Below are 22,912 nucleotides of genomic sequence, written 5' to 3' on the forward strand. Positions count from 1 at the left end.
TGTGGCACGCCGACCACAAACTGGTGGATCACTTTCCCATTTTCATGTGCTCGTGAATTAAATAAACACTTTTTCGTTTTACTTCGTCGGGCTTTGGTACCGGTGCAACCGGCACTCTGCGACAGTGCCAAACGAGTAAAAAGATAGCTTTACAAATTTCTTGCACATAGTAGTGCAGGAATGCGCTCTTTCGTGTTCACCCGCTCACTGGCAGACTGCATTTTTCTGGATTTGATAAGGTCTGTTCTGTCATCGGCTCCTACTACTAAAACTAAGCGTGATTGAATAGCAAATGGCTTGAAGTCTTCCTGATACACCGCAAACAAATTGTTGTCGCAAACATTGCACCCCTTTTCTCTCTGGCGTGTCCCTAAGGTACTGTCGGTACATAACTATATGCATGACTCCGTAACATCCACTCAGTCGCGGATTCAGGGTTATTCTTCACATTCGTGGGGAAAGTTTAACAGCTAGTGCGCTACGCAAATAATATAGCAAAGTACAGCAGTACTGTACAGTGTTGTAAGTACAGTTACTGTACACTACTGCACAGTTAATTTACCGGGGGCTAACAACAGATTGCCATGAGCGTTTCTCGTGAGCAATTCCACAAACTGAAGCACATTAAATTTAAATTAATACCGAAATTAATATTTCGCGATTGAGAATCCGCGGGCACACCATGTCACTGCATGGCATGGAGAGGTGGCCATTTCTCGGTTTCGTGCATCGACCATAGAAGAAAAATTCGGTAGACGTACTTGATGACTGGTGATCGATGATAAACGCGAACATAAAACGATGATGACTAGTTTTATGCTGTTGACTGCACATTTCGGTTATTCTTGATCACCGCGTGTCTGTCCCACCCAAAACGTCCGCCACGCTTGTCTCCACGTAGCACTAGTACAAAAATTTGCACTCGTACGTTTGCAATTTGCGTGTGTCTGTGTTTCAGGTTCAGAATAATTACTTCCCAACACGGCACTGTTTTCATGGCAGCGTGAGTGAGAAAACCGTGGACACAAGCGCCTGCACTGGCAAGGAATGTAAATAGCTCGTGAGATTTCACGGGGCACAGTGAATGTGGTCACCACAACTCACCTTAAGGATGCTGACTGTTGCGTCGTTTACCATATCCCATGCAGGACCAACCTCTGCGGCTAAGACCCCAGTGACTGAGATTCCCATCCTGGTCAGTGAGTCAGATACACTCTTCTTTTTCAAGTTTTCAACAGACTGGATCAGGCTCCTGCAGGAGGATCACAGCTGTTACACAAAAGGCTTGCTCCCCTCTAGGTGTGTCATTGTCCCCTGATGTCATTTATTCTACGGTTCACTTGCAAACTGGCATGAGCAAACTCGTATTAGAATTACTAGAATAGAATTACTTTCAATAATTGACGTTTTAATTATAAAAGCTACCATGTTGTCCCATGAGAACATCTGGTCCCTTCGGTCACCTAATAAAGGAGCAGTTTTCAAAAATCCGTTTGATAGATCGTCCGCAAAATTCCTGAAGGAACACCATTTCTTTCTTTATTTTGTTCATTGCGCATCTTCGGATGCGCATCTTTCCTTTACCCCCTAAAGTGAGAGGATGAAGGAGCACAGTGCCACCTCATGCGTCGAAGATGAGCGTCCGGAATAAAAACAATGTGGGTGACTATCGGAACTACCCTTATCTTGGGTTGCATTTTCTATTGAATTCTTTCAATCTTTTTCCAGGACGCAAGAGCGAATAGTGTGCTCGTTCATCCTCTCCATTGGGACTGGGAAAGAGTCTCCACGTAGCGTCTCGCCGAGCGAACGAGTCTCCGAAGATGTGCAATGAACACGAATTCTTTGCGGACGACCAATCGAACGGATTTTTGTTCGAAAAACGGCTCTGGTATCAAGTGACCGAAAGGACCCGATGTTCTCATTAGGACTTCGTAGCTTTTATAGTTAACACATTACCCTACGAGTTTCGCATAAGCTATAAGCTATAGAATACGTTATATTGCAATTGATTCCATCTTCCGAAAAGTGATATATATCTGAGGTAGGGGAAGCAAAAGCGGAACTATTAGAGCTACGGGATTACCTTTCTAAATAAATCACCCCTATTGCTTCCCCTACCTTCCTAATAGCCAGAGCTCTTTGGCTGCACGTATAGCATATGTTCAGTTTTGTTATGTTATCTTATATGTATTATGTTATGTTACTCAAACTCAGTTACAAACATATGCTATACGTGCAGCCAAAGAGCTCTGGCTATTTTTTTTCCTTTTATACTTCACTGGCTTTGCACTGGGCTTTCAGTGAGTGTGTTATCTCACCCTGACGGGAGGAATCACGTGACGCCATCCACTCAACGTTGCCTGCCTGCGTACTGTTGATGAGGCCCGACAAGGCCGAAACAGCTGTCCAGTACTGGCATGGCGACGTTTGAGTTACAAACATATATATATATATATATATATATATTATATGCAGGAAAAAAAAGCCATTAAAGAAACAATTAAATGATACTAGACGTGTTTGAAATTCAAACTTACAATTAAAATGGCTTCTATGGCTGCACGCAGAGAAACAGATACTCATTGAACGAATGCGGCAGCACCAGAGGACACTGTTTCGCCGTGTCTGCGGCTCGTCGGCCCTGGGTAGCTGCGCATCGTTCCGAATTGCAAGCCAGGGGTCCTCAGCGAGCGATATACACCTGGGAGGGTGACTGAGCACTCCTCAATGCCACAGTGCAAGCCAGTGAATTGTAATGCAGACAAAAAAGCCATTAAAGAAACAAATAAATGATACTAGACGTGTTTGAAATTCAAACTTACAGATTAAGATGGCTTCTATGGCTGCACGCAGAGAAACAGATACTCATGGAACGATGCGACAGCACCAGAGGACACGTGTTTTCGCCGTGTTTGCGGCTCGTCGGCCCTCGGTAGCTGCGCATCGTTCCGAATTGGCAAACCAGGGGTCCTCAGCGAGCGATATACACCTGGGAGGGTGACTGAGCACTCCTCAATGCCACAGTGCAAGCCAGTGAATTATAATGCAGAAAAAAAGCCATTAAAGAAACAAATAAATGATACTAGACGTGTTGAAATTCAAACTTACAGATTAAGATGGCTTCTATGGCTGCACGCAGAGAAACAGATACTCATGGAACGATGCGGCAGCACCAGAGGACACGTGTTTCGCCGTGTTTTGCGGCTCGTCAGCTCTGGGTAGCTGCGCATCGTTCCGAATTGGCAAACCAAGGGTCGCTCAGCGAGCGATATAACATGGGAGGGTGACTGAGCACTCCTCAATGCCACAGTGCAAGCCAGTGAATTATAATTGAGAAAAATAAAAATATATATATATATAATACAGGAAAAAAGCCATTAAGGACACAAGTACATGACACTAGACGTGTTCGAAATTCAAAATTACAGATTAAGATGCCTGCTATGGCTGCACGCAGAGAAACAGATACTCATGGAACGATTTATAAGTCCCAAACGTCGCCACACCAGCATTGGACAGCTGTTTCGGCCTCATTGGGCCTTCATCAGCAATGCGTAGGTGTTCAACAACATATGTTCAACGTGCAGCCAACGAGCCTCTGCTAATTTTCTTTCTAATATATATATATATAGCTACAAAATTGAGGTTTCGAACGACCAGGATGTTGAATATAGATAGGGGAGAAAGACACAAGAGATGAAGTAGGACTGAAGTTTATTAAGCTGGCATTTAAACTAAGGGTCTGGAAGTCTACGTTTCGGCGGAAGCTCCGCCTTCTTCGGGACTCGAAGAAGGCGGAGCTTCCGCCAGGCTCATATCAGCCTCGTGGCCACATTTAGCTCTTTTGTCCCGAAGATGTCGTGAGCTTCCGCCGTAACGCCCTCCCTAACTTTTATGATTTTTAAGTTTTATAAACCCCTTTTTTGTTACTTCCCCCACTTTCGTCTTCTGTCTCCCATCTATAAATTATATATATATATATATAAAGTAAAATGAGCGTGGACGACATTTACAGCTGTACTGAGGCCATAGATGAAAGAAAAAATAGAGAAAAAAAAGAAGAAAAGCATATCCCATCTAGGCGAATAGATTTCCTTACTGTTGAAAGTACACCGGGATCTTAGTTGATGATTGATTGGAATTTGTAAATGAGGTAAGACTCGTGTTGTTCCCTGCCTCTACCGGAGCTAAAGTGAGAATATAAATTTTTAATATAATTATTAAAGAATAAAAAGGGCGACATCATTTATTCAATGACCAGGCTGTTTGAAATGACGAGCAACAGGAAGATTTGGCTTTTTATTAACGTCCGACCGGTGGTTGTTGAACCTTATCCGAAAACATGTTTTGGTTTGACCTACGTATTGTGCTTGACACGCGTTGCACTGAATGGCATAAATGACGTTGGATGAATTACAATCGAAGTCACCATGAATTCTGACGAAGAAACTAGAATTTGTGCTGTTAAGCACGTGGGCACTTTGCATTATTTTGCATATTTGACATCTGCGGCCATTGCACGGGTGGCAGCCTGCTGTCGGACTTGTTGGTCGGTGACTTTGGAGCTGACTAGATTATCGTTGAGTGTTTGCGTGCGCTGTAGGTCACACGTGGGGGCTCCGGGAAGATTTGTCCCATGCGCTCTGACTGACGAATAATACCGTGGTGGCGATTTACTGTTGATGTTGGAAACATTGTTATTGAATGTTAAAACGAGGTTAACGGAACCACTGTCTGATTTGCGGTTGCGGGTTTGGAACAGAGCTTTGCGATCCGCCCTGCGGGCCTTCCTTATTGCGTCCTCTACTAAACTGTGTGGGAAAATTGTCGACTGATGAATGTTTGCTTAAGTTAGTTCAAATTTTTATCCAGATAACTGTCGCTGGAACAGATGCGTCTATAACGAAGTCGCTGGCTGTAGGGGTTAGCAAGTTTAGTGTGCCGCGGGTGGAAGCTGTTGAAAGCTAGGTACTGCTGGGAGTCCGTAGGTTTACGGAACAGGTCCGTAGTCAGGACTCCGTCCGATAACTTTTCCTGGACATCCAGGAACAGATAGAGATGAGTAAGAATGGGTGAATTTGATAGCCGGATGCGCTTGGTTAAAATCGTCCTCCGAATGTGGCCAAACCATAAAGTTCCAGAAAACGCTTCTACAACGTCGGCTCCTCCAGATCACCCATAAAGGTGTTTGCATAATTTGGTGCCATCTTAGTGCCCATAGCCGTTCCACTGACTTGCAAGTAATGTTTACCATCAAATTCAAAGTTATTTTTCAGAATAAGGTTAAGAAATGTGAATAGAACATGAGGATCGTGTGAGTTGTCCGAATATTTTAAAAACGCCCTTTGAGCTGCAGCAATGCCACCTTCGTGGGGGATGTTGGTATAGAGGGAAGAAACATCTAGCGTGACCAGCAAACTTGAGGGACGAGGTTGGCACTGACATAATATTTCCAGGAAGTGATTTGTTTCTTTAATGTAGGATGGAAGATTGGGGTATACCTTTAAGAAGGTAATATACAAAGCTGGAAATATTTTCGGTAGCTGTACCCGTTACAAGAAACTATGGGCGCACTTTTTTCTCAGGTTTATGGATCTTGGGGAGCATGTAAAATCTGCCTGGCACGGAATCTCTAGGGAGTAAGTACTCGTACAGGGTGGTGTGTATCTTTTTGCTGGTTTTCAGATCTTTTCAAGTACGGATCCATTCGCAGTTGATCTGTTTCCGTAGGTCAGCTTCAAGGACTTTGTAAAATGATATGCAAGATGACTGTCAAATGCCGTCGTTAATATAATCAGTTTTGTTCATTACCACAATTGCACCACCTTTATCAGTTTTTTTTTTTTTTTGTATAACCAGATCATCACGTTTTGAAGGTCGGGAAAGGCTACGGTGTTCAGCTCGCGATAAAATTGGACTTTGATTTACGATTCGATGAATGGCTGTACGTGTTCGTAATATCCCTTTGGACTGCGCGGATATAAATATCGAGGGCTTTGTCACGGTTGCCGTCTGGTGCAAACTGGACGGGACGGCTGTTTGAAAGGGTGGGGACTTTGGAGTCATGGAAGTTAATTCCTTGAGGCGTAAGCGGCGGACGAAGTATCTAAATCTATGTGAAGTTGATATTCATTTAATTATTGTTGCTGGGACATTTTGAGTGGTCATGGCTGAGTAAAGATATTTCGGATCAGTGAGAATATGCGATGACAATTCAACGACACTATGAGACTTGGGGCATTCGAGATTACCGGGGTCAGCGGAGGCGGGGTCTTGATTTTGATTAATAATAATGTGCTGGTCCTGTGATGACGTACTAGTAATTTGGGCAATACTTATCAGGTGACTATCCTGAAATGCTGTTAAGCCCAGTAGGGGCAACCTGGCTAACTCCGTCCCTTGCGAGGGACAGAAAAAAGCTCAATAACATTGGCACCATATTATGCAAACATCTTTACGGGTGATCTGAAGGAGCCGACGTTGTACAAGCGTTTCTGGACGGTATCTTTATGGTTTTGCCATATTCGGAGGACGACCTAAATATATTCATTAGCGATTTGAACCAAGCACATCCGGCTATCAAATTCACCTATTCTTACTCAGATCTAACTGTTAACTTCCTGGATGTCCAGGTAAAGTTAACGGACGGAATCCTGACTACGGACCCGTTCCGTAAACCTGCGGACTCCCAGTTTTCCAGGACCTAGCTTTCTTCCACCCGCGGCACACTAAACCTGCTATCCGCTACAGCCGCCGTTATAGACGCATCTGTTCCAGTGACAGTGATCTGGATAGAAATTTAAGCAAACATTCATCAGTCGCCAATTCCCACCCAGTTTAGTTGAGGACGCAATAAGGAAGGCCCGCAGGGCAGATCTCCAAAGCTCTGTTTTCAAACCGCAAGCCGTGAAATCAGACAATGGTTCCGTTAACCTTGTTGTAACATTCAACAATGATGTTTCCAACTCAGCAGTATACTTAATCGCCAACCCAGTATTCTTCGTCAGTCAGAGCGCATGCGACAAATCTTCCCGGAACCCCACGTGTGACCTACAGGCGGACGCAAAACCTCCACGATATCTAGCCAGCTCAAAGTCAACCGACCAACAGTCCGACGCAGGCTGCCACCCGTGCTTTGGCCGCAGATGTACATATATGCAAACTAATGTCGAAGGTGTCAAGTGCTTAACAGCACCGCACAGTTTCTTCGTCAAAATTCATGGTAACTGACTGTAAATTCACCCAACGTCATTTATGCATTCAGTGCAACGCGTGTCAAGCACAATACGTAGGTCAAAGCAAAACATCTTTTCGGATCAGGTTCAACAACTACCGGTCGGACGTAATAAAAAGCCAAATCTTCCTGTTTCTCATCATTTCAACCAGCCTGGGTCATTCAATAAAATGACGTCGCCCTTTTTATTCTTCAATCAAACTTGAGCTCCGATAGAGGAAGGGAACAACGCGAGTCTTACCTCATTTACAAATTCCAATCAATCATAACGAAGATCCCGGTGTACTTTCACAGTAAGGAATCTGGTCGCCTAGATGAGGATATACTTCCTTTTTCTTTTTTTCCCTGTTTTTTTCTTTTCAGCTATGGCCTCAGTACAGCTCACCCTGAGCTGGCTCCCAAGAAAGATGATATCACCACCCGGACTTGACCTTGCGCAATGTGCCAGAATATGACTCACGGACAACTGCCACGTGGCATACTTGCACCGATTGTGACGTCACTTACCGAACCCATTTAAGCAATATGCAACCCTCCTGACGAAGACAGTCCCACTGTCGAAACGTCGACCGTTCTTTTATATTCAACTTCGTAGCGTCTGATATATTAACCTCTTTGACCTATATATATATACATATATATACCTGTATACATATACTCATGGAACGATGCGACACCACCAGAGGACACGTATATTGCCGTGTTTGCGGCTCGTCAGCTCTGGGTGGCTGCGCATCGTTCGGAATTGGCAAACCAGGGGTCGCTCAGCGAGCGATATACACCTGAGAGGGTGACTGAGCACTCCTCAGTGCCACAGTGCAAGCCAGTGAACTATAATGAGGAAAAAAAGCCCTTAAAGATATTAAAAATGCCATTCACAGGTTAGAGCGCAGGGTCGGGCTCGTGCGCAGTGCAAGAATTATCGAATCTAGTCAGCGTTTGAGATGCCTATTCTTTCGCATTTTATTAGGCTGGTAAGTGGCCGGGATAAGTAGGGAAGCGGACCAAGTGTGCGGATAAACAGTTTTCAACGGTTTAATCTGGGTTCAGATTGTGGCCGCCCGTGTGTGATGACGAAGACGTGCCTCTGCTGCCACGCGCTACGGCTCTGGCACGGCAGTTCTACCGGCACCGTCCTAGCGTGAGGCCACGCACATCTGCCCGCTGGGACATTCCATCATCGTCGGTCAGGACTCATGTAGAGGAACACCACCTCCTCTACATGATAAACCCTCGTCGCTTCGAGCACTGACCAGCTGACAAACGTAGGACCGCGCAGTGCTTTACACACGATTGCCGCATCAAAAACCGCGATCATATGTACTACACCGCAATGTATTTGATACGTAAATTACGTCAAAGCACGCGACATTATCTCCACTTGTTATTCCTTAACGATAAGTCACCCGACGTTTTGTTGCTTTTCTATTCATCCTGTTCTGAAACCTTTAGTTGGTGTACGTACAACTGGAAAGAACTTCGACGATAATGTGCCTGTTGTTCACAGTCACATCATAACTACTGTTTGTTGATCGCTATTTTCAAGAACCGAATTAACTGTGTTTCGGGAACCCACTGACTGTTTAGCCCGTACAGCCTGTATGTATACATATCGAGCTTTTTTCATTGTCAGTTTTAAATTGCAAGCAATGGAAGGCATCGCTAAAGTTGGAAGTAAGGACGACAAGATAAAATCAGCGTCCTTTTCCCCCTAATATTCACTAGCTGAACGCATGAAAGTGCGGGTAGTCAGATAGGAACACTGGTGTTCGAATTTCTGAAGAAATAGACAAATTTATGGAACAGCTTCGTTTGCAGCGGACACAATGCTTTTCCTTAAAGGGACTATGAAATTTCCCGAACCCCCATACTTTTTTTCGGTGGAAACTGTTTCTTCCCGCAGAGAAACTAATATGCCACAAATTTTTCCGGACGAAATCGCTCCACTCTGCGAGGAGCGCGCGCTGGAAATGTCTCTTCCGTGTTCCTCCTCTCCCGCCATATTTCCCTCCGATGGTGTAACTGTACGGACCGATCTTCGGTTCCCCGTTACGTCACCGGTGTTGCACAATGGCAAGTAATGCCGCGAGCTCGCGCTGTGGCTGCCGCCACTGCCGAAATCTGCCGATCGCGCGAAAGCTGCTGTCAAGGAGATTTCCACTCCCGATGAACGCATACGCGGGATCCTACGGCGCATGCTCCTGGCGGGATTCCTCGGCTCGGCAACACTTCACGGTGACGTGTTGCTGAGCCGGCCGTGGTCGCGTCAAGTTACCCGTTGTGTCTCCGCTCGGCAGCTCGTCACGGCGCGGCGCCAGCTGTCCACCCTTCGCCGCTCCGTTTAAATTCGCTCCCGAGAAATCCGCTCGCGCGACCGAAAGTAAAATTTCGGTTCTAGACTCAGAAAAATGTCTTCTTTCGAACGAAACGAAGAAAAAAATCGTTTCATAGTCCCTTTAAGAACGAAGATGAAGAAATAGCAGCGGCGCTCGGCATGCATCATGATATCTGATAACAGCGAGACGGCGTCTTTCTGGAAGTGATAAAGATTAGTGATCTTGAGATTACGGGGGTAACCCTGAATGCTGTATCAAAACAGGATGGTATATACTGTCTGTGTAGCATAAAAGGTGGTGGATACTTCCGAGCGATCTGCCTGCCTGTATGGCGGCACATGCTGCTCGGGCGGAATGAGGAAAGCCCAGCCTCAGACAGCACAGCTTCTGCCGAGATTCGAACGCAGGCCACCTCCCAGACCCAGCATGCCATGCCAGCAAAAAGGGCACCTCACATTCTAACACATAGTGACCCCCAGCACCAGGAGGGCCGCCGCAGGTTTAGCAGCGTTCGCGGAGTGACCCAGACTTGATCCCGGCTATCTCCAAATTTGGACGGCTTTGTTAGGAGGACATCTGCTCCAGAGCACTAAAGTTTGAAAGTTATCTCTCTGTCTCTTATATCCGTCATGATGTACTTTGCGAACTGCTGTGTGGTGGCGTCGATGAAAAAAAGATACAGGTCACTGCTCAGCATGGAGCGAGCACTAAGAGCTGTTGCGCTGAGAGTGCGTGCTCGTTTTGAGAGACGCTCACTTCAGCGAGTAGGAAGAGTCCCCTCTGCTGGAACTGCTTTTGTTTTCCCCTTTGATACGGGTACCAAAGGGGAAACCAAAAATAGGGTATATACACTTTGTCACTGCTCTCCCCCTTTCCCAGCTTTTCGCGATGCAACAGGCTTTCTATTGAAGAATATGAAGACCACTACACAAATGATGCTGAAATTCTATTTCACAGTTGATATATAATCAGAGTGAATTAGCTGGACCAGAAAGCATACCATGCTTTCTAGTCCCTTCACACGACTCACCCTTCACACGACTCACAGGCGAACAGGGCTCTCGAATGTGTGGAAGCTCGCGAGAACACCAATGTACAGTGTCTGTTCCCTGTTTGGAAGTGAATGCAACTTCATTTCCAAAGCATTTCGGCTGAGTGGCCCAATCTCTTGTTGCTGTTTCTTCTTTCTTTTCTTTCGTTTTTTGAACGCCGCGCTGATTTTTCCTCATTGGGAAGCAAAGCGGAGCAACAGAAAGTGAAACGAGCGGCGACCGGTGGCAGATGTTAAAAAAATGGCGGAAACACGCTTTATATTTACTACAAAGCGTATACTGACTTCTGAAAATAAAAAAGTAACACGCGCATCGAGATACACGCTACATCCCAGAGCGCTCCTGTTTCTGTCCGTATCTCCTGGTTATGTCCGCAAAGTGCACGTTCGTAGGAAGTTCGAAGCCCGGCCCAAGTGGATCTCCGAAGTATCTCCGCTGGAGGAATTTCATTATTCTGCGGATATCCGTATCTCGTCAAAGTATATCCGATGGACATCCGTAGGACAGAATTTTCTGACTGGGTACGTGGTGGGTGGGTGGGTGGTGGGTAAGGTTGTGCAAAACAAAAGACACGTGCTGGACACGATAGCCGACTACGAGGAGAGCGCTCACATCGAACAGCGAATTCTCAAGAATTTCTCGTGAATGAAGGCGTAAAGTCATCAGAAATTCAGGCTCAGTATGGCCACGATACACTTAGCCGCAGCGTTTGAGTGGTGCAAACGGTTCCGAGACGGCCGTACATCAGTGCAGGATGATCCCAGCCGCTCAGAGCCCAGTGTTCCTGAGAACATCCAACTTGTGGAGCGCCTGACCCTCAAGGACTGACGGATAACATGTCTTGAACTGGCTCGAAAGACGACGTTTCGACACTGAACGACGGCCGTTCCTGATCGGGTCAACACGTGCGATGAAACGTAGGTGCACCATTTCACTTCTGAGTCTAAACGCGCATCAAAACAGTGGAAGCATCAGAGCTCGCCAGCTCCCAAGAAGTTCCGAAGCACCCTGTCTGCGGGTAAGGTCATGGCCACGGTTTTCCGGGACATGGCTGGCGTTGTTCATGTTGATTTTTCTGCCCAGTGGTACCACCGTCAATAGTGCATATTACTGCCAGGTTGTCAGCGATGTGTACTACGCTGAAGCAAAAGTGGCCGGGCCTCATCACCAAATGAGTCCGCCTCTTACAGGACAATGCACGCCCCGATACGCACCTTACAGTAACTTGGCTGGAGTTGCTGCCACATCCCCCTTACAGTTCAGACCTCCCCCCCCCCCCGGCGATTTCCATCTCTTCGTGCTACTGAATGTGTTCCTTGAGGACCGCCACTTCAGCTGCGACGACGAGGTCAAGAATGCGGTCCGATCATGGCTGCTGCGCGCCGAGATTTCTAGCGCTCGTGAAAACCCTCGTGAAACGCTGGGACAAGTGCATTAGTGCAGCTAGTGATTGCGTTGAGTTAGTTTTGCTTTTGCGAAAAATGAAAAGTCCCGGCTTGACTTGAACACTCCTCGTATATGTGTGCAGCATTGCAAACGTGAAAGCTTATAGCTGTTCTCGCCGATGACAAACAATGCCACCATAGTGGTATTGTGCGAAGAGCTGTTGTGAAATCGCCGTTTGTGGTATTCCGCCGGGTTGACGATCCTGAATCTTTTCCGTTGAGAAAAGATGCGGGTCCCGCTTGACGGCCCGGGGCACGGTTGCGTCCTCCCGTCATAACAGTTATCAGATCAGGAGTGGGGGGGGGGAGAGGTTTGATGCCGTTGTCCACGAGAAATAATATGGCACTAGTTTCTAAATGTAGTGGAGCTGATGTGACTGTCCCCTGCGTTCTGCTCACTGCTACTTTGCTCCGCCTGATTATTTCACTCGGAAGCATTGCTTGAGTAAGCTTTTTCGCCAGGAGCGGCACGCATTGGAATAAAGTTATTGGCCATCATTTCACAAGTCATGGATGTCACTGATCGTTATTCGTGAAAACGCTTCTTTCACAATTAACAGCGTTACACTTACGCAAAAAACGTTGGGCGCATGGGAAGTACTATTTGTTTCGGAGAACCTCCAGGTAGTTACACAATCAAGATGTGTCACAATGTTAATATTAATTTGGACAGCGTCCTACCTTCATGTTCTGTTGTCCTCCTGGTTGTGCAGTTAACTGGAGTTTCTCTGACACAAGTAGTACTACCTACGCGTATATGTCAGTTTTTCGCGTGCTATTAACGCTGTTAAAAGCGCTGCAAGAAGCGTTGTCCTAATGGCGCCAGCTGGCGTCAGTGGCGTCAGCTATATACTAGATTTATTATACGTCTTGTTTTCTGAGACTCGCTACACTGCCGACGAGTGAAGCCCATTTCGACTCCTATGGGACATCATTCTCGGAGTGGCACTGCCGGCGACTCCAGAAATTTCTCCGCAGTTGGACTCTGCTCCGACAACAGCGTCAAGGTTCATCGGCCCGGGACCATTTTATCATGATAATGAAAACTGGGGATTGTGTCAGATCAGTATTCAAGCTTGCCGTCGAAAAAGGAACACTCTGATTGCGCTTTTGAGAGTGGGGAAGATGCTGCACTCGTTAGTCCAACCCAATAAGATCACCGATGTGGCTTTCGGGAAGAAGTTACACTAGCATTTCTCCCCGCCTCAACGAGTTCGAAGGAAATGCACGAGACACCGACGACATTCCTTACAAGGCTTTGGTCAATTATATCATTTTGTGAGGATGAAAAGGAGACTGACCCCTGTTCCTTACTCACTGCATTCGTCGGCAGACAGCGGGATCAGGAAACTGAACTCGATGATTGATGGTTGAAGATGAAGATGAAGATGAAGATGGTTGAAGATGGTTCTCTTACAGCTATATAGGGGCCGAACAGGAATCTCGTCAGGTGGAGGGCAACTCTAATCACGCAGAAGGGGCATGTCGAACACAGAGACGTCAGAGAACAGTTTCTTCCCGCCGTTCTGCGACCACAGTTACGAGTGTCTTGGTTGTTGGACACGAGCAGGAGGACTTGACATGTATCATCGACGGAATGCCGTTTCAGGCACAAGTTGAGACTGGTCCTGTTACACAATCTCGAGCGAAGGTGTTTGGCTCAAGCTGGGAAAGCCCAAATTGGCTCTAGCTCTTCAGAAGCTCAAGGTCCTCGTTTACACAGTATACAACTGAAAGGCCAACGTTCAGTAAAGGTAACCGTTGCTGAAAAACAGCTTCAAGCGTTGTTTGCTTGACAGAGAATGGATTCGAAAACTAGGGCCGGATCTCAATTCAAAACTGATGTTCTGAGGCTGTTTCTCAATGCAGTGTTTGTCGCAAGCGCCCTTCCGAGACTTGTCCGACACTCGTCACGACTACGAGAACTGGGTAGTTTCATTTTAAATCGAACAACGTGTGAAAGTCGTATTTTTTAATTCGACCAGAAAAAATATATGTTAGAGGACAGTTCAAACGACGCAAATCGCGCCACGTGCGACGCTCGTGTGTGAAGTAGTTTCCGCGTAGGAGAGGGGGAAAGTCGGAGGCTGCTTGGGCGCGCTTTCTTCTGGACCGACTTTGACGGGATCTAGCACCGCTGACTTTATGTCTGGAACTGGAGGATTTTTGTGATTATAGGCTGCACCATAGACACTGTCCACAGCCACCCACAGAACTCTGAGAGCCACAGATTTTCTGTTAAAAAATGCCAAACTTGGCGTAAACGTTCAAAAAGGCCAAACTTTGTTACCAATTTTCGTCATGACGGAACGTCTGAGAACATCGAGCTTAGTGCCATTCGATAGGACGTTGAAAGAGCTTTCGTGCTGTATAGAATTCATTTTTCTCAGCCCAGTTGTTTCTGTGTTATTAACTTGAGAATCACACATGGTAGGCTAAAATTGCCAATGTTGCATCTCAATTTTCTCAAAAATGCCATCTTCGATTTCTTGATATTTTTCAAAAGGTGGCGTCATGTCTGTACTTTAGACGTCAAGTGAGACAATCTTTTATTTTTGCTGAGAGACGCGCAGCGATTTTTTTTGTCAGGCAGGGTGCACGAGGCTGCGGCCTTGCGCGCCCCACCCACGAGCACGCGACCTTCAACCTCTTCTTTGCTATATGTGTCTCGTTGACGGAGAAATCAATGACCACACTGCGTGAGCTTGTTGTAGTGTCCCCGGAGCATCACTTTACGTTTACCCAATGGTCTCTCAGTTCCGTCAGGCTCATTCAAACCGTGGGAGAGTACATGAGTTGCCTGTCGCCCTTGACGAGAAGCCCCAGTTCGACGAACATACCGACAAAGCAGTGAGAAGAAACGAAGCACTTCGTAGAGATCTTTATCCACTGGTAACATCTTAGCTTTTGTTTCAGGTTGCCGCCACTCCCTCAGGCAGTGTGAAAGGCACATCCTTTTCATTGGTAAAAGAACGAAAACCGAAAGTTTCGAAAAACGTAAAATGTGCCCATTGCGAGACCCCTGCAGGTGGTGGCTGCCACCATTGGATTAGCATCATCCGACAGCTTTAGACATGACCTTTCACATGATATAAAGTGACTGGGTTCAAGCGCATTCTTTGTCCGCCTAGTATCGCAAAACCACGAGTGGTACGCGAAAATTTTGCATGTTCGATCTTAATTATTTCTAAAAAGCCGGAATATTTTTCACGATTTATTCCACAGGGGCAGAATTATGCCGGTACTTTGCGCTGCTGGTAAAGTACCTTTTCTCTTTTGATTGAGACGTAGGCTACCTTTCCGCGGAGCGATTTTTCCACACAAGGCGCTCTTCGAATGTTTACGAGCGCGTTTTGCTTCGTAGTTGCTTTGTAATTTAATGCCCAGTGTTGCATTATGTACTTATTTTGCACTTATGGTACGTATGTTTATTTTTTCCTTTGGAGACGCAGGGCAATACTTTCGTGGGCGACTTGAACTTGCTATTACGCACTTTCATGGGAGTCACACGCACGTGCGCATATTCACTATTCTCCCGCACATGTGCTTGAGGCAATGCACATACGCACGCTATGAGGCTGTCGTGCGAGTTAATATTAAGAAGGCAGAACTACGGCCACAGGGGACAGAAAGTTACAACACCTGAGAATACAAATTTGTGGTCGCGCGGTTGCAGTCGCCTCTTAACTTGGGCGCAATAAGTGATAGTTCCGAAGGTGTGCATGCTCGCTTTAATTAGTTTTATGCTCCGTAGCGTTATTTCGGAACCACGAAAACACCCGTAAGACCGCTGTGATGACAGTTGCTGCTCTCAAGTATAACACGTTCGCCCTCACCGAGATGTGTCAGTGTCACCGTGGGAATCAAAATTTCCGACAGAACAACGCACAACTAAAATCCCTCGTTTCCGGTAGCCGTAGGTACCTTAAACCCTCGGTGTGGTCTTCAGTAGTCCTTCTGGCATCCATGCGCTTGAACCCATTCACTTATATCATGTGAAAGGACATGTGTAAAGCTATCGGATGATGCTAATCCAATGGTGGCAGCCACCACCTGCAGGATCTCGCAATGGGCACATTTTACGTTGTTCGAAACTTCCGTTCTTCGTTCTTTTACCAATGAAAAGGATGTGACTTTCACACTTCCTGGGGGACTGGTGGCAACCTGAAACAAAAGCTAAGATGTTACCAGTGGATAAAGATCTCTACGAAGCGCTTCGTTTCTTCTCACTGCTTTGTCGGTATGTTCGTCGAACTGGGGCTTCTCGTCAAGGGCGCACAGGCAACTCATGTACTCTCCCACGGTTTGAATGAGCCTGACGGAACTGAGAGCCATTGGGTAAACGTAAAGTGATGCTCGGGGACACTACAACAAGCTCACGCAGTGTGGTCATTGATTTCTCCGTCACGGGACACATATAGCAAAGAAGAGTTGAAGGTCGCGTGCTCGTGGGTGGGGCGCGCAAGGCCGCAGCCTCGTGCACCCTGCCTGACAAAAAAAATCGCTGCGCGTCTCTCAGGCAAAAATAAAAGATTGTCTCACTTGCGTCTAAAGTACAGACGTGACGCCACCTTTCGAAAAATAATCAAGGAAATCGAAGATGGCATTTTTGAGAAAATTGAGATGCAACATTGGCAATTTTCGCCTACCATGTGTGATTCTCAAGTTAATAACACAGAAACAACTGGGCTGAGAAAAATGATTCTATACAGCACGAAAGCTCTTTCAATGTCCTATCGAATGGCACTAAGCTCGATGTTCTCAGACGTTCCGTCATGAAGAAAATTGGTAACAAAGTTTGGCCTTTTTGAACGTTTACGCCAAGTTTGGCATTTTTTAACAGAAAATCTGTGGCTCTCAGAGTTCTGTGGGTAACTGTCGACAGTGTCTATGGTGCAGCCTATAATCAAAAAAACCTCCAGTTCCTAGACATAAAATTAGCGGTGCTAGATCCCGTCAAAGTCGGTCCAGAAGAAAGCGTGCTCAAGCAGCCCAGACTTTCCCCCTCTCCTACGCGGAAACTACTACACGCACGAGCGTCGCACGTGGCGCGATTTGCGTCGTTTGAACTGTCCTCTAACATATTTTTTCTGGGCGAATTAAAAAATACGACTTTCACACGTTGTTCGATTTAAAATGAAACTACCCAACTGCAGTTCTAGGCTGAAGACAGACTCAAATTTTGTAAGGCATGACCGATCCTGTTTGCTCTTCGTGAAGAGAGAGAAAAGTCAATAATGGAGTCTTGACACCAATCGAGGTTTCTCACTGGGCAACACCCATTGCTGTAGTTCCAAAACAAAACACGGCAGTTCGTGTTTGTGGAGACTTCAGATGCACTGTAAACCTTCAGCTGGACCTCGTGCAGTACCCAGACTAGCCCGCAAGGGTTATTTGCGAAGCTGAACTGAGGAAAGCATTTCTCGAAACTGGACCCGTAAGAAGCACATTTGTAGTTGGAACTTGAATTCCATGAAAAAGCCAAGGAAGTACAGATTGTAATTATCCATACGTTCAGTTTCAACAGTATGCCTTTTGGAATTTCAGGAGCTCATATGGAGGCAGTAGTGCAATCACTTCCGCGAATATAGAATCCGACTCAAGAAACAAAAAAAGTAGAACACCTCAGTGAAGTGGTATCAGCAGAGGGCATCAAGCAATTGCCCAAGAAAGTGTCAGCTCTGCTGAAAATATGCCAGAACATCGAATGTCGGAGAGCTTCGAGCCTTCCTTCGAGCCTACCTGGCGCCGGATTCATCTCCAATTGGCGTCGGAGCTGTGATATGAAGTACGCTCAGATTGTGAAGGAGGCTTTGGCAATAGTATAAAACTTCCACCAACATCACTGAGGATGACGGTTTGTGTTATTCACCGACCATAATCTGGTAACAGCCATTTCGGACCAAAGAAAGGAATATCGATCACAGCTTCAAACAGAATGCAGCGTGGGCGAGGACTCTTCTTGGTCACTCCTTCGATTTCTATACATGTCAACGGCTCAATTTAGGAATGCAGACAGTCCTTCGAGACTCCCAGTTGGATCAGATCCAGACCCTGGTGTGGCCATATCGGACGACAACCTTTGTCGGAGGAATTGGGTCTTGGGAGATCCCCTCCGTCCTCTCTACTTCTACAAAGAAACCCCCTCCCAAGGCGTCTGAAATGGCAAGGCCGCTGAGAAATTAACAGAGAAAGAATGCGCCGTATGGGGGATGCAGGTTGTACGTCCCTTCCCAACAGCGCGACAGCAAGTGGCACAAAGTGAAGCTACCATGCCCATGGACTTCAGGTTCAACTCGTCACCGACAACGGTCCCCAGTTTACCTCATCCGTTTTCACGGGATACTTGAATTGCTTTGGCATCAAGCATATCCTAACGCTCACCCGAAAAATATAACGCTCAAGCAGAGAACCTTGTCCGCTCATTATAGTTCCTTCGTCGGTAACGCGAAGGGAGGGGACCAGGCAAAGGATAAGAAGGAGTACAGGGTGGCAGACAAGCCTGCCGGATTTCGTGGTACGTTAAAGGCCCTTGGGCACTACACAACGGACGACGGACACAGCACATATAAATAACGTATAAGAATATGTAACACACTACGTACATACTATATGGGTAACATGGGTTATACAATTATACATTTACAAAGACACAAAAAAGTACCGATTCAGCTACACACAGTTTTTCATTGTCCCCTATGATGAGTGCGGTGACTGCTTTTTTGAATTCCAAAGGATCATGAAGTAATGCGATGCTACGGGGTAAATCATTCCAACATTTCGCTATGTAACAACCAAATGAGTTAAGGAAGTAATCATGGGTGCCAATGTGTTAGTTCAACCTTGTAGTCATGATCCAGTCCGTGCAGAGATAAACACCGCATTCCTTAAAAAGTCTGTGCTTATGGATTGTGTTGTGGAAGACCTTATGTGGAGACAGAGACTGGATACCTTCCTACGTAAATCTAACGTTGGATATCAATAGACGACTTCGTTTGTTGTTATACTACTATATTGAGAAAAATTATTAAAATGAATCGAACTGCGCGGTTCTGCACCGCCTCAACTGCACAAGGAAGGTTGGAGTGGTAAGGAGGGAGGCATACTCAAGTATGGGCCTGATGAAGCTCGTGTAGGGCAGCTTTTTTTTGTTATGGGTGGACAAGAACGAAGTTTACGGCGAAGATACCCAAGGGAGCGGTTAGCTTTCGCTGTGATGTATGTAACATGCTGAGTCCAAGTCATGTCACAAGTGAGGTGGACGCCAAGATATTTGTAGGCCTTTACATGTTGTAGTTCGCAGGGTCCGAGGGTTATAGGGGTGATTTAAGCTTGGACGGCGAGAGAATGACAAAAACCTTACACTTCTCGGAATTAACAGGGAGTTGCCAGGCCGTGCACCATAGAAAAATTTTCTGAAGGTCGGACTGTAGTAATTGGATGTCAGAGAAATTAGTAATTGTGTGGTATATAACGCAGTCGTCTGCAAACAGTCTCACTCTACAGGATAGATCATAAGGCAGGTCATTGATATAAATCAAGAAAAAGGAGTGGACCTATTACCGCGCCCTGCGGAATACCAGAAGCTACATGAGCGAGACTGGAGGCGGTACCATTTGCAGCGACATACTGTTTCCTGTTTGTAAGGAAGTTCCTAATCCACTAAGGACCATTGGATCAATGTTAAGACTTGATAACTTGGTTAGAAGACGAGAATATGGAACCCTATCGAAGGCTTTGGCAAAGTCTAGAACACTGCATCAACTTGTTATGGAGAATGTCGTGTGTTAGACCTGCCAGCTGCGTCTCACAGGGGTATCCCTATGAAAGCCATGTTGATATTTGTAGAGTTTCTAGGTAGGTGACCATATGTTTAACAATGACGTGCTCCAGCAGCTTACATGGGACACTGGTGAGAGATATGGGCCTAAAGTGGCTTGGAGTTTGTTTGTCACCGGACTTATGAACTGGGATGATCTTACCGATCAGCCAATCGTCTGGGACACTACCCGTTGCAAGGGACTGTGGGAATATTAGAGTTAAGTACGCAGACGATATCATCTTTGTGTTTTTAAGGGATTTTGGTATTAATGCCATCAATGCCACAGGAAGAAGATAGTTTGCTAGTTATTTATCAGGCTTCAGCACACCAGAGTAATCTACATCAAAGGATAACATGTGCGGAAAAGAGTGTAATGTGGCCTTCGGAACATACCGGTATCTTCTACGGTAATGTTCCGGATCTACTTTGGATGTTCGGACGGAATGTTCCGGATTACGTTAATGGATATACTAGACTTCAGCACATCACCTGACGATGTGCTTCCTGGGCAATTCCGCCGTTAATGGTGATGTTAATTCCGAAAGATTTGCCTAGACCGAAAGGTACCCTGTCAGTGATCGTCGTCCTCCCCGCGGGGGAGAGCTTGTGGCGTCAGCTGATGACGCGTAGCTATATGCGAGGCGCACGTGACAGGCCCGATTAAGCCCGAACGCCGTCATCGGCAACTGGAGCCCTTTCTGCCAAGACTAAGGGAAATAAACATCAGTAAGCGCCATGACTGGCGTGACATGACGACCAATATATTCCTTTCCAATGCATGTCGTTCCAGGTGTATTCTGCTGATTTTGTCTGCCGCTTTGTGACAGCCGGGTGGGACAGTGTGACGAGACAAAGAAACCTTGCAGGATAAAAACATAGAACTCACCTATATTCAAAGTCAAGGCCGATCTTTTTTCTGGAGGACAGAATGTGATGCATGAGTTTGTCAAACGCACCGGACATTGGTCCCAGCATACGATATGGTACTGGTCGTTGCACGCACGAGGACAAAGACTATGTCGCATTGGTCGTTGTGTGGAATCCAACATCCAGTGCTGTAGACACACTGCATATAAGTTGATCGGTGATAGCTGAAAAAGAGCATGGCGCAAATTAACATTCACTCGTAACGATCCTAAAACCAAAGCTAACATTCAAACAACTCAAGGAAAATAGGTGCTGATGGCAGGAATCGAACCTGGATCTTGATCTGAGAGTGAGTGAGAAGGATGTGAATGGGAAAGCGTGGTTAGTCCGTCCCCGCTGTACTTGAGGCAGTCTAGCTCTAGAGAAAGGGAGTGTTGCTGTGGTATAGCGGTTTAGCATATCTGAAGACCCGTGGTTCGGTTCCTGGCGTCAGAACCTCTTTTTCCTGAGTTGTTTGAGTTCGTTAATCTCGGGCGTGTGAGGCTTAAGTGTCTGTGTCCTCCCTAATTGTGGTCTGCCGATACAACTAGAAGGATATAAGAAATATGCTAAATTAGGGAGAGCAGTCACGCTTCCTATTGAAATGAAGCCAATTTGAGCAGCTTGTCCCGCCACTTTCGCTCTCGTGGAAAAAGTGGACGCAAGTACACAGCAAAAAAAAATGCTGCAGTGGCGAGCGTCTGAAACTTTCCGTTCGTGCAAATTGCATAAAAAGCACTAAAACGAACTTTAGGCGCCTTTCATGGTTGTTCAGCAATATAAGTTTCCCACACTGCACGTTTTGTGGGCGTAGGTTGTCATATGTTTGGACAGTGGACGGGTGACGGCGCCACGAACTCAGCAGCAAACTACTCAGTTCCTTTTTGACGTGACGTGTGGGGTTTGCTAGCCAGGTCATAATTCACGATGCAATGAAATTGTGCCGGACTTCATGACGCGATAACTCAGTAATGAACCGATAGCAGCCAACCGGCTAACAATGTCATCGGTGCATCTGACGCAATCTATGGGTGTAGCGGGCGGGGTACCCTTGTAGGCACTGTCATACAAAACTCGCGAAGCTAGGACGCCGGTCGACGAGACGTTGGAAGTGCTGAGAGGTGCATACCGGCTTCAACAAGAACCAAAATTTGATGAAACTACAAATTCGATATTAAAATTTTGCTGGAATGACTGTATGATTTGTCTGCACGCAACACAATTGGGCTTTATTTGACACAACTTGCTGCTACAAACTGCTAGAATCAAGCACTTCCAGATATCGAAGAAAGAGCAACTAACAGCGAGATACATCGTAAATATCCTTCTCTTAGGACCCCTGGTACGGGATGCCGATGTGGGGAGAGAATAGAAAAGGCGTGACGAGGAAATCGCCACATTGCAAAGCCAGAGGTGCGACGGCGTCCCTATGGGTTTTTCGATCTCGGATGTAAAGATATCCAAAATTTTTACTTTTGTACGGCTGAGACTCATCATAGAACATTAGAGCGCGAAATAATAACAATATATAAATAATAGTAATACTACGCTGTGAACCGTGACTGGAACGTCTTTTCTTTGATTCTTCGGCGAGGTATAACCCTACCTGTCTACTTGCGTGGAATTTTGTCCCTAATGAGTCACTACAGCATGGCGAATACAAACGCAACCAGTGCTGTTCTGACTCATTGATGCACAACCTCTCCCTGCTTGGAGAAATTGGTTTGGCCTGTATTATATGAAAATAATCAAACTGAAAATGGACTAGACTGATTTTGTTTTACTCAAACAGGCATTTGTTTTTGTTGATATTTGGGTCTTGTTGATACATTGCCAGATCGTTTTCTACTGCATCGGTGGTTTTGTTGAGTCGGGCAGGCAATGTGAAGCCTCAGTGGATGAGGGTAGTGACATATATGCGACACTGCGAACAGGTCACTATCCAGGAAGTTTCTAGCTTTCCGACTTCTTGTAACTTTGTGTATAGGTTTGCATATAGAATTAGAGAGCTATAAAAAAGATGAGCAGCATTGATGTAGTTTTTGATTGATGTAGAGCTGAGTTCTAAGACCAGGCGGAACTTCCTCTGGACAGTATATAACACAAAATCACAC

General features: G+C 46.1%; 1 protein-coding gene across 2 annotated transcripts in view; it reads right to left on the reverse strand.

Annotated features, from left to right (window-relative positions):
• The window catches only part of LOC135392896 (uncharacterized), an 84,573-nt gene that overhangs the window by 33,527 nt on the left and 28,134 nt on the right, over positions 1–22,912 (reverse strand). Inside the window, exons 4-5 of one of the 2 annotated variants that reach the window (XM_064623560.1) lie at positions 20,779–20,983; positions 1,105–1,252 (exon numbers count right to left, since the gene is read on the reverse strand). In XM_064623560.1, the coding sequence (XP_064479630.1) occupies positions 1,105–1,252; positions 20,779–20,867 (237 nt within the window). In that variant the 5' untranslated portion in view covers positions 20,868–20,983. Of the gene's footprint in view, positions 1–1,104; positions 1,253–20,778; positions 21,088–22,912 lie in introns of those variants that run through there. The other variant, XM_064623561.1, reaches the window with a different exon arrangement.

This window comes from Ornithodoros turicata, chromosome 4 (assembly GCF_037126465.1).
Source record: "Ornithodoros turicata isolate Travis chromosome 4, ASM3712646v1, whole genome shotgun sequence".
NCBI lineage: Eukaryota > Metazoa > Arthropoda > Arachnida > Ixodida > Argasidae > Ornithodoros > Ornithodoros turicata.